Genomic DNA, 11,841 nt, shown 5'->3' on the forward strand with positions numbered 1-11,841 from the left:
GCGTACAAGCTTGGGTGCCACAGCTCTTGTGTTCTGCTCTCAACTCTAGCATTGACTCACTTTCTAATGTTGGGCAAATCCTTTGACTTTTGTGCCTCAGTTTTTCATGTGTAAACAGGGATAATAATATCTCCCAGGAAACTAGAAAAATATCATGGAAGTACCCTTTGGATTTGCTAAGAACATTAGGAGTGAGAAAGCAAAGTGGGAAGAATGAAGAAATCTAGTGAGTGGAGACCACTGGGGGTAGGCAGTGTCAAAAATCTACCCATGTCAAGGAAAGTTGAGCAATCCTAAGAAGCAAACTAATGAAGGCTAAAGAGATTACAGTGCTGCTGAAAGAATGCAAAGAACCAGAAGCAGCCAGTGGCATTTAATGAAGCACTCTTCAAAGTTGTGATGGTGAAAGTAATCCCAGGAGTCCTGATGGAGTCTGCATTTAATAATGTAAATAATGCTTTGTTGTTACAGCTGAGCATCAAGGTGGGAGGCTTTGGCATAAAGAGGCTGTCATCTGTTAAAGCTAGAACTGTCATCTAGCAGCCTTGATGAAATGAAACATACCTATTCCTCCTCACGCAGCACTCTTCTAATGCTCATTTGCTCACTTGCCCGTGTTGCATAACTCTTGCAGTCACAAGACAAATGCTAAGGGACGTGAACTGTACTTGCCACACTGGTATGTGTGACAAAAGAGAAAATGCATGAAAAGGACCATTCTGTGGCAACACTTGCTAAATCTGGAAATTAAGTGGATAGGAGAGGAGCCTCAGAGGGTTGTTTTACAGGCGAAAAAGAAGGCAATTAAGGGAAGGTGCTCTGGTGGCTAAATCAACATAGACGAGGTTTGTACAACGAACATGAAAATACTAGAGGATAAAGTGAAGTCAGTGATTATTCTAAAATAGCTGAGGTACTGAATTGTTTTAAATCTGTTCTAAATCAGGATTATAAAGGAGAGGATTGGGTGAATTTGTTTTAAGCGGATGCTTTGGATAACCTGTACCTCAGGGTCTAATGGTTTGTGATCCAATGTGAAGGAGTCCTGCGGAGTGGAAGATATCGATGGATTTCTAAAATCAGAGAGAATATGGGACTCAAGCTTTCTAAAAGTACTTTGAAGAAAATATAATTCTGACAATAGCCATCAGTAAACTAGTGTTGGTCTTGAGCCTAACATTGGAAATGTGAGCAGGTTTTAGCTTTTCTAGCCTGAGAGTTTTAGGCTGTTCTTCCACTGTTCCTTAAGCACCGCAGCTCCATCAACATTTGTAATAGTGGGAGCACTGTGTGGACTGGTTACTAGTTGGCTGAGCATCAGGTTGACTTGACCTACTGTGAACAGGGATAACAGTATTTTTGGACAATTTCCCACTGTGGCTAGCTAGTCTGGTGAAGCTGTGTGGGCACAAGGGGTGAATTGATTTTATAGATTGGTGCAAATGGAGTCCTAGGGAATAAACCAGCACAAATAATACACTGTGCAAATTTTTATTTATCAGGATAAGCTTGATTGCACAAGGTGCAGAAAGACTGCAGAGGATTGAATAGTTGTCTATTAGCAAAACATTGTAATTAAATTAATAGGGAGGGGAGGGGAGAAATTGAGAAAGTAAGATGTTTCTGAGGACCACAGAGTAAGGGAAATGACACCAAGCACAATGTAAGATTGTAGAGAGATAGCTATTGGAGAGCTGCTTGTGTAAAGTCCACTTTTATTTAACATTATTATCTAGAATATAGCCTGGTGGGAGGTAAGTGGGCACGTATGCTGCAACTAATTCAGCATCCCATGTTAGGAAAAGATAGTGCTGTCTCTTAGTTGAAGTGGAAGCAATTGGGTGGGTTTAGAGTACTAAAGTGCTGAGACCAGTTAAGGTTGAATTTAACACTTTTTTTTTTAAGTTGGGCAAAATTAGCTTTGCCACGTGTGTGGGAACTATGCCACCTGCTTATTACTGGAACCAATTTGTCAATTGTTCCTTCTGCTTGTGACTTTTATTATCTATTTGGTGACATGTGACTGAGGAGAAATTGATGCAGGTGTTCCACTTAGAGTCAGAACCAAAAGTTCACAGGCAGAGGACTAGGAAGTGCAGTGCAGATTAATGGTGTGCTTGGGAAATAAATTATTCTGGCACACTGTGTGGCAGAAAGGAGAGAGAAACTTGCATTCCCAAGATAGTGTTGACTAACAAGAAACAAAATGGAAATTTTCAGGATAGCGTCCTTCTGGAAAAGGGCACTGGTGACTGCATTCTGGTCAAATACAGGCCTGACGGTATTTTTTTTCTCTTGGTAAAGTCCTACTGGACCTTTTTAAAACTTTGCTCTGGAACTGTTGCTAATCTTCTCATCAGCCACCACTAATGTGTTAATTCCTCCAGTCATCCCCTTCTACAACCCCCATGGCTATCCTTCTCCTCTCTTTTGTTTGCATCTTTCTACCAGTATTTCCTGTGGCTGTTCCATGAAATACAGAAATCACAGTTCACTGCTGCCCTGATTACCAGTTTCAGCAAGAATGCCCTGGCTTGTCTAGGCCTAGCATCAGTTCCTAGAGTTTCACGTTGGGGTGCTTGCCCTGCTGCTGCCCGTGCTGTGGTGTACCTGTTTTGTGGATATAACTCATTGCTGGGACTCTTGATTTAGCATCTCACATTAGCACTATAATTAGAAATAAAAGAAAAACCATCATAGCACACAGCTGACTCCGGGAAAGTTAACTGCTGGCCTTCAGCTGCCACAACATAATCTAGGATTCCCACAGCCTCTGAGAAAAGAAGCCTGCATTTAGCAGTGCAAACACTGCTGCGTTATCACACCTCTGTGTCAAGGTGAGACTGCTATATAAAGAGAGGGATGCAGGTACCCCAGCGTCCTTTTTGCACACCCCTGCCGAAGGAATGAAATTAATCCTGTTCATTCTCCTGTCATCAGGTATGTTTCCATCATTTGTTTATTCTTGCTCCAAGTCTGTCTTGTAGGTGCCTTCCATACCTGCTGCACTGATGCGCGCAGAAACAGGTAATTCATGAAAAGTAGAAGTTGAGTAAAAGAATTAATTTTTTTTAAAGAAACTGCCTGTGCAGGTCCCCATGCCTGGAGGGCAAAAACCCACAATGCCTTAACTTTACCACCCATGTAGAAGCAGAATTTACTTCCTGTCCCATACCTAGATCACACTGCTCTTGAGATTTGTGACTGACAGCTAGTTGGAGCCAGATGTGTATCATACATCAGGAAATGCTTTGCAACTCTAACCTTCCTGGTTTTGTTTCTTCTTAGTGGGCGTGGCTTCTGCCGCTGCCTTCCCCCGGTCAGTGTGGCAGCTGCATAACATGATCAAATGCACTATGCCAGACAGCGACCCACTGAAGGATTATACTGACTACGGTTGCTACTGTGGCCTGGGGGGCAGTGGAACACCAGTGGATCAACTTGACAGGTTGGTGAGACTCTCTATAACCCTCTCTCTTTTGGAGGTTTCAGCAGCACCGTCTTCCTTTTCAGGTGCCATGCACGTTTCTTCTCAGGGACTGATCTAATGCAGCGTAATGCAGTATCTCACTTTGGTGCCCCATCTCTGTAGTTAGACATCCAAATAGCTCCACCTGCCTCGTTTTACTCTTCTGTGTGGTTACTGTATTGGAGAATTGAAGTGAATGGATATGAAGAGTTCTTGTAATAGCCCTGTAGTAGTATACAACCAAGAAAAGGTAATGGGAGACTTATTTCAAGCTGGTTATATCTCAGGGCTGCATGTGTAAGTGGTGATACTACAGTGCCATTCAAGGATGCAGTACAGATGTGATCGACTATGATTTTGGCCCTTAACTATTTTCCTTTTGCAGGTGCCCAGTGTTTGCTAATTCCAGGATCATTTTTATCTAAACACTTAACCTTATTAGTTGGCTTGTTCTAATCTAAGTCATCTGAGCTCACATCTTGATTTACCTATTCTGAACATTTCCCAGGTGTTGTCAGGTGCATGACAGCTGCTATGCCGAGGCCAAGAGATACTCAAAATGTAAAGGAATTATGGACAATCCTTACACAGAGATATACTACTACAGCTGCCATGATCAAGACATTACCTGTAGCGGTATGTCTGTTTCTGTGTTATTCTGTTTAAGCTACTCTTACTTTTCTGCTAAAGAAAGTTAGCTTAGACCAAACCCACATACAAAAGCATTTCCTGAACAGAGTCAGCCTGCAATTTTTTTTGCGGGGGGGGCTGCAAGATATAGTTTTGGGGCCCCCATATCCATTGAAAAATCAAGTTTGCAGTTAATTGCAGTATAAACTCACTGAAATAAAATAGTTGGGCCTGGGCTGTGCGTGTGGGCTGCACTGCGGGGAATGTGGGGTGGGGGCAGCATGTGCTAGGGACACCTGGGTTTCTTCCTTATGACCAGGAAGGGGCTCCCTGCCTGCATCAAGTCCTTTAAATATGGTGCAAGTGGCAGGGGACTAGCAGGGCAGTTCCCCTTGGCTGTGGGGCCCCCTGTGGCTACAGGTTCTGCAGGATAAGATGGGGCCAACCCTGTTCCTGAAAGTACTATCCACCATGCCATCATCCACTTCAGCAGCAATGGCATTTAAGCAAGAGTTTATCTTCCCCACTCTAGCAGTCCCCAGTGCAACATGGTTTATGTCAGGGGTTCCCTAATGGTACTGTGTGAACTTGCTGGAAGTGGTATGCTACCACAGGGAAGTTTGTCCCTTGAAAGAGGTACTGGATCTGAGGGTCAGCTAATCCTAATATCTGAGGGAGGGTATTCAAGGGAGCGCAGGAATAGCTGAGGAATGTTACCATGGGTAAAACAAGTAGCACATTTTTAACACAGAACTCCTAGAGGGAAAGAGTGCAAAATCATGTGTTAGTGTCAGGAGGGAGGCTGGCAAGACCAAGGAGAAACTAGTGGGGTGAAACCTCCTTGAAACACTGCATGACCCTAAGAAGCAGAGTTTTGGGACCCCAGATCTAAGGGGAAAGAGTGTAATAATCCAGGAACCAAAGGCAGTTCTGGAACAGGGCTGGAACTCAGGCTGTGGTGTGCTGAAGTCTGCATGAATCACTACATTAGCCCATGGAAGGGGCTATGAAATCCCTTTCATTAAGAGGAAGGTGTCCTAAGTCCAGGGACCAGAGCAGGAAGAGACCTGTGGAAAAAGACTTGTCAGGAAGCCCAAGGCTGCAGTGAGAACAGAGCTTGCTGGCTCCAATAGAACAGGAAGGGAACTAGGAGTCTGAAGCCTTGGAATTAGAGTGGACTTGGGCAGAAGCTGTCTAGTGCCCAGGAAAGCCAGACCCACTTCCAGCAGCACTGGCACAAAGAATTTTGATGTCCTCCCTTTTAATGTGCAGCCGGGGGGGGGTAGGTGCCAGACAGTGCCCCAGAGCAGCAGCTCAGCAGTGCCCAAGCTGCCTACCCTCCTGAGGCAGCCCCCACTAAGCAGGGAAGAGGGGTGTGCAATTTTGCCACCCCTTCAGTTTTTGGGTTACTCCAAGAGGGACTTCTCCCACCTCATCTTTTCCACCCATTCTCCCAACAAGAGGCCTCTGCACTTCTTCAGCCAGGGCCTCTTCCTCACCTGCTCTAAGGCTCCCACTGAACTGCCTTTTCCTTCCAACGGTCCCCAGGCATAGCCAGCAGCAGCTCTCATTCCAAGTCTACAGCAAATTTAAAAACTTGTACATAATGGACCCTAAAATAATAAATGTGCCCCCAGCTGGGAAAGTTCCACAGACCCAGGCAGTCAGGCTAGAAAGGAGCAAGGGGTGGGTGGTTTGGCTCCTCCTTCAGGGAATGCCACCCCTCTGACCTTGCCTGTCTGCATTTAAACCTGCTGGAAGGAATGGTGCCCAGGCAGGATAATGAGCCAGGTACCAGCTCCCTGTGCTGCACAGGGGCCTATGCATCTAGCACTTCTGGTGCCATGTAAACAGAGGGGTGCAGTTTTATGTGCATCTACATCTAGCATATACACACAACTTAATATTTAATAATATCTAATATTAAATAATATATCATATGAGCTGGAAAGTCTTAAGCTAGATGGTGTGTGGGTGTGGGTGTGTTTTTCCCTTTCCCCACCAAAAAATAAAATCTAGCACTGCCGGCCTTGGAGCAGGCCTGAGCTCGCTGCGCCTGGCCCCGGTACTTCCGTGAAGGCAACGGCGCGTGGAGCACTCCGGCCCGGGGTGCAGCGTCCAGGCGGCTGAGGCCGCGCACGTCCCGAAGGAGGCGCTGCCGGCGGGGCGGGCTGGTGCGAGCGGGGAAGGGGACAGGCGGGAATGGCGTGCGCGGTCGACGAGGCCGGCTCAGGCTGACGGCGCCTTCCCTTGCCCTTGCAGCCAGGAACAACCCGTGCAAGGCCTTCATCTGCGAGTGCGACCGACGAGCGGCCGAGTGCTTCGCAAAGGCACCCTACAACGAGCAGTACAAGGCGCTGGACACGGCGACCTACTGCCACTGAGCGCCTGCGCAATAAAGCCTGCAGCCTCGCTCCGCCTCGCGCCTCCTTCCGCGCCGCTGCCTCCGGTGACACAGGCGCATTGTCACGTGCACAGCACCTGGGGAGGGGTTCCCGGGCCCTGATTGGCTCCTCAGAGATCGGGGTTCCAAACGGGCGACCATTCCCAGCGCGAGACAGGGAGCAGGTGAGCTCCGCCCTCCGCAGCTGCGGGCGCGAGCCACAGCCCCGCCCCTCTCCCCAGCGCCTCTAACAAGCGCCCGCCCCTTCGGTCCGGCCGGGGCTGTGGGCTGGCGTCGCCGCGTCTTCCCTGCCCGGGGGTGGTGAGGAGCCCTGGCCCCCCACTGCCTCCATCCTGGCAGGGGCTGGGCAGGGGGGAACAGCATCCCGCCGCTTTCACCCTTGTGGGGGGGCAGACTGAGGAGCCTTGCTGACCTGCCTTCATCCCTCCCGTCTGTTCCCGCTGGGTGGGGACGTGGCCCCAGCACTGCCCCGGGGGACACTCGGCGGGAGGGTCGTGCAGCCTTGCCAAGGGGGAGACCCAGAGCCATGTTCTCCCAGACACTGGAGGCCTTGGAGCCTGGTAGAGCCAGCGACAGCAGCTGCCCTGTCATTCCCTGCAGAGCCTGACACCAGGGCAGCGCTGAGCTCCAGTGCTTCAGGGACTCTGAAGGGGAAGGGCAAGGGGCCCTTTCACTTGGTGGAAAGTAGCTCTGCCGGCTCCCGTTCACCTCAGCCTGGTTTCTGGTGGCGCCTGCTCTCTGGCCAGGTGCAGGATGGAGACCTTGGATGAGTTTGATGACGAGTACCCCCTCAGCGTGTCATTCTGCAAGCTGATTTCCCTAGAGGACTTTGAGGAGCAGTCCTTGTCCTACACTGAACAGTGCCTGCAAGAACTGGTCACAAACATGGAGCAGAGCCCAGGGATCTGCGAGAGGGCCATGAGAAAGCGGAAGCAGGTGGAGAAGGAAGAGGCTGGCCTGGTATCATTTCTAAAGGTACCTGCTGTGCCTTCATAGAGAACAGTTCCCCGCAGACTACTAAGATTAAGGGAGGTCAGGTGTATCCGGACCCAGGAATTGCAGCTGTTCTAGTCCCACGGACAGATGAGTTTGTAGTTTTGTCCCAACGCCCATCCCTCCTCCTCCACAGGCTGCTTCTGCCCAGGCCACAAGGGAAGGAGAAAAGTATCTGTTTGCTGAATAGTACCTGAGATTTTTCTGAAACCTGCCACTCCGGGGTTCCCTCCCCCTGACCTGGGATAACAGCTGGAATATACCTCTGTCATATGCCTTGACAGACCACCTGTGAGGAATGAAATGCTAGCCTGGGACCAGAATCTGGGTCCCCTCATGGGGGCCATGACTGAGGTTACTTATCTATCAAATCCCAGGTGGATTTTAGCTTTACTGAAATCCATCATTGTAGGTATAAATGTTCACCTTGGTTAGTAGGAATCTAACCATGTGATTTCTGCTAATGGGAACTGGTCATGGGAGTAAGTTTCCATTATGCCATGGAAAAAATTACTCAGTTTTTTAGCTGTCTCTTTAGGGGGTGGGGAATGAAGCGCTACAGAAGCACTCAGTGAACCCCTCCTTTTCCTGCAGAAAGGGATTTTTAAGTTAAAGATAACTTGAGCACACACTAGAGGCCTCCACCTTCAGTGTGACATTGGCTTTCCTCTTGTAAACCTGATGGAAAAGCTGAAGGCATCTGATGATTCTGATGCAGCTTATACAGGTCTGCATTTGTTTTAGGCCTGCAAGCCTGATTCTCATTTATATTCTGGCTGTTTTATACCACTTTGGTCATGCGAGGGACCTTAAACTAGCTATAGCTGTCCCCCTGAAAATCCTTCTTGCGTCAAAAGTCTCCTGACCAGTATAAAAGGTCATTGCTCCTATTCACAGCCCTTAGCAACAGTACTGTTACACCACAGCTCTTCTCTGCTTTCCAGGGTTCATAATAGATTATGAGAAGTAGAGCATAGTAGCAGTTTAGACTGATCATAACTTATGCTGAAGCTAGGCAAGGCCATGTACACCACCAGAAAGGTATATAAAGACTATTTGAAGTTGCTTTGTGACCTCATATGCCTCCCTTCCCCAAGTTCAGGAACAGATTGACCAAAAATGCAAGTTCCTTGTGCTGGGAGAGGGAGAGTGTTTGGGGATCTGGAGCCATACATAAGACACCACACACATAATAGTTGGTATATGGCAGGAGTAGGCAAAACATCAGATTGCAGTTCTGCCCTGGCTATGGACCATGCTGTGAGATGACTTGTCTGCCCCAGCCCCAGGGCAGCTACCTGCCCAGCCATGAGCCCTGCCAGTGCTGCTGGAGCTGATTTCTGTGGAAACCCTGGCCCTGTGCTGTCACAGCCTTGCTGCTGCTGGGGTCTCCATAGAAACTGGCTGCGGCAACATGGGCAGGAGCTGCTGGGAAATGGAGTCCACCGTGGGCCCTATCCAGCCCATGGGCTATACTTTGTCTGCCTCAGTATGTGTGATGCTGGGAAAATGGTGAGATGATTTTATGACCCAGCAGCTCTGTGTTTGTTATTAAACCCCAGTAGAGGTGTACAGGTGAACAGTCAGTGCCTCAACTTCCCTTTCCCCTAATGTTTTTTTCTAGGCCAAGTTTTTCGGCACACTTCAAGGGGAGATGAATTGCTGTAACTATCTGGGGATCGCAGAGATGCAAGAGAAGGTGGCACAGTTGAAACGAGACATGCAAAAAGCAAACAGCTATGCTCGGGGTAATCCCTGTATTTTAGTCTCCTTTTGGGCCTGGGGCCATGATAGGAATTTTTCCTCCCAGACTTCTGGTTTCCTCTACCCTCTGGCTGCTGATGCAGAAGAGGAAATGAAGCAGTATTATGAGTGGATGCCTGTCCTTATTGGCAAAGGTTAAATCACGGGCCTAAGCACAGGCTTGCTTGTAAGACCTAAGCTCTTGCACTACAGGGTTGAAGCATAGCATGCTTGACTCCAACTTTCATCAGGCATGCAGTTTTATGCCTGGTTACTCAGACAAGATCCAGCTAAGAGAAGTTGTGGTATTTAGCTAGACTCTCTCTAACACTTTTCATCTGTAGATCTCAGAGTACTTCACCGAAGTATGCAGGGTTATCACCTTGACTATGTTGGAGGAAACAGGCCCAGGGAGGTAAAATTGTTCTCTAAGTGTCTAGACTGGGTTGATGGCAGAGTTGGAGACCATGCCCAAGTTTCTTGAATCCAACTTTATGATGCTCTGGTCCCTGGACAACACAGCTTCCCCAGTTTGCTTCACTGTCCTTGGCCAAAGTTTTCACTCTTCTTCCCATGGGGCTGTTGTGTGCCCATCCACCACCCTCCTACCTCAAAGCTGGCTGCTGTTTAGGGTTTTTTTTAGGTACATGGTTTATGGAGCACTTTAAAAACTTGAGGACAAAAATATATAGGAAAAATTGAGTTCTGTTGGTTAATTAGCCTGCTTATGCTCTGATTGTCATGTCCAGTCCAGCACACTCCAGGGAGATGACTCTGGTCTCTCTCTATAACTCCTCCTGCCTACTGGTTACAAGAGCTGCAGGTACAGATCCCGTATGTGAGAGAGAAGGAGAGAGAAAGAAAGAGAAAAAGGAGGGGAGAGGGAGTTTCTTCCCTCCTCACTCTGATCTAATTGGTAGTCACAACTCTTTAGGTCTACACACAAGTCTTTACAATTGCCTAGTTCTGACCTACCTAGTCAGAATAGTAATGAAAGGGCAGGGAAGAGCACCCTACAGCCCCACTTTAGCCTCTTATGTATGGGACTGTGCAACAGGGCCCCTACCCCATTACTGAGAAGGGGGAACAAACCCTGGGGCCAGTCAGCCATGCAGGGCCCCAGGTGCAGATTTAAGGGTGCAGCAGACTCACATGAATGCTTACTATAGCGCCAGCAGCAACAACAACCTCAGGGGCTGAGGGCCTGCACAGAAACACCACAGGGTCCAGCAACAAGAGATCTCCCTGAGGCTGCTCTAGCAAGCCAAATCAGACAACACCTGCAGCAGCTCAGGAAGTCAAGTGACCAGCTGGGGGCTGTGGTGGGCAGCCATATAAACCCAGGCCTGAATCAGAGTGGGGCAGTCTGGCCCTGGAAGCTGTGGAGGGGGGAAACTGCAGAGCTGTCTGAGGAACAGCTGGTAAGATGCTGATGATTTATAGGTGGATAGAGTCCAGAGTAAGAGGAAGCTTGGTTGTACAGTCTATGGGCTAGGCTTAGGTTTGAGCCCAGTGTGGAGCTAGTTTGTGTTATAGCCAGGGGGCTAATCTCTTTAGTTTATTCTAGTGTTTGTGGGTGGGACTGTGAGGGCTGTAGTGGAGGTCCCATTAGTGTTCTAAGGGCACATGCTTGCCTTGAGCCATTCTGGGGGCAGGTTCAATGCATACTGAGGGAGCAGTAAGCTTGGAGCAGGGCAGAGTTGGAGCTAGGGAACCCAGAGCCTGGGGCAAAGTAGAGTTTGGGGCTGGAGAGCCCAGGCCTAGGCTGCAGGTACCAGTGACAGAAAAAGGGGGCTGAGGCAGGGAAAGGCCAAGTCCCAACAAGAATATAAAGACCTGTAATAGCCTGGTGCCAAGTTAGGACCAAGTGCCCTGAAACACTTAACTAGCCCTGGGAGCCAGAGAGTGAAGCCAGGCTTAGGTAAATTTGAACTCTTCCAATAATTCCATATGCTTTGAAAGGACTGTGTTCACTACAGACTGGATTCCAGTCTCTCAGTGAGGCCTGCCATATTTTCCTTTTATTTGCATCCTTTTGGATGTGAACTACTCTGGAGGTTAGAGGATATTCTCCAGAACATAAAAGTGGTCCAGCAGCCTTTCTGTCAGGCCTGGCATCCAGTCTTTCAGCAGCAACAAAGGCTTGAGGCTCCAGTAAGGATAGAAAACCTCCCGGTGTCGCAGTATACCAGCCTGCACCACTTTCTGGGCACATTCCTCCTTCGGATTTGCTGTCATCCTGATTTTATCACCAACAGATTTCACAGCATTGTCTGAAGTAAAGGGAACAATTATCAGAAAGTGATCTCTCTTCTGTCCCTTTCTCAGAGTAAAGGAGAATGTGGTGCAAGTGGCTGAGCTACAGGAGGCAGCTCTTGAGACTGCTTCTAGTACATCTCTTGACCTCCTATAACTTCTTGATACTTACTCTTGCCCTTAGCCTTGGAATTACATTATTCCCCTCCTGCTTTACTTATTATAGCCTAATGGCCGTGTCTCTACCCAGAAGCAAAATTACAGCATACTGTTCTCTTACCTGTGTCAACATATCCCAGAACAGCAATTGTGACTGAGAGATTGATCTGCTGAAGATGCAGCTCCC

The 11,841-nt window shown here is 48.4% G+C and overlaps 1 protein-coding gene and 1 long non-coding RNA gene across 3 annotated transcripts; one reads left to right on the forward strand and one right to left on the reverse strand.

The window, feature by feature from the left end:
• The first annotated feature begins 28 nt into the window (after positions 1-28).
• On the forward strand, positions 29-6,503 carry PLA2G1B (phospholipase A2 group IB). Of its 2 annotated transcripts, none has more exons than XM_019539225.1 (4): positions 29-2,940; positions 3,289-3,448; positions 3,978-4,105; positions 6,362-6,503. In XM_019539225.1, exons 1-4 carry the CDS (start codon positions 2,907-2,909, stop codon positions 6,481-6,483), a joined length of 444 nt encoding a protein of 147 aa, XP_019394770.1. In that variant the 5' UTR covers positions 29-2,906; the 3' UTR covers positions 6,484-6,503. The 2 variants fall into 2 exon arrangements, with proteins under 2 accessions (XP_019394770.1, XP_019394771.1); XM_019539226.1 differs by having other exon boundaries at positions 29-845.
• A 4,735-nt stretch (positions 6,504-11,238) lies between these two features.
• LOC109312883 lies at positions 11,239-11,841 on the reverse strand. The gene is made up of 2 exons (XR_002101926.1): positions 11,776-11,841; positions 11,239-11,512 (listed from the first exon to the last, which is right to left on the reverse strand). It is a non-coding gene; the product is annotated as an uncharacterized LOC109312883 (long non-coding RNA).

Source organism: Crocodylus porosus, unplaced genomic scaffold, assembly GCF_001723895.1.
Source record: "Crocodylus porosus isolate Cpor-Errol unplaced genomic scaffold, CroPor_comp1, whole genome shotgun sequence".
NCBI classification, from domain to species: Eukaryota; Metazoa; Chordata; order Crocodylia; family Crocodylidae; genus Crocodylus; species Crocodylus porosus.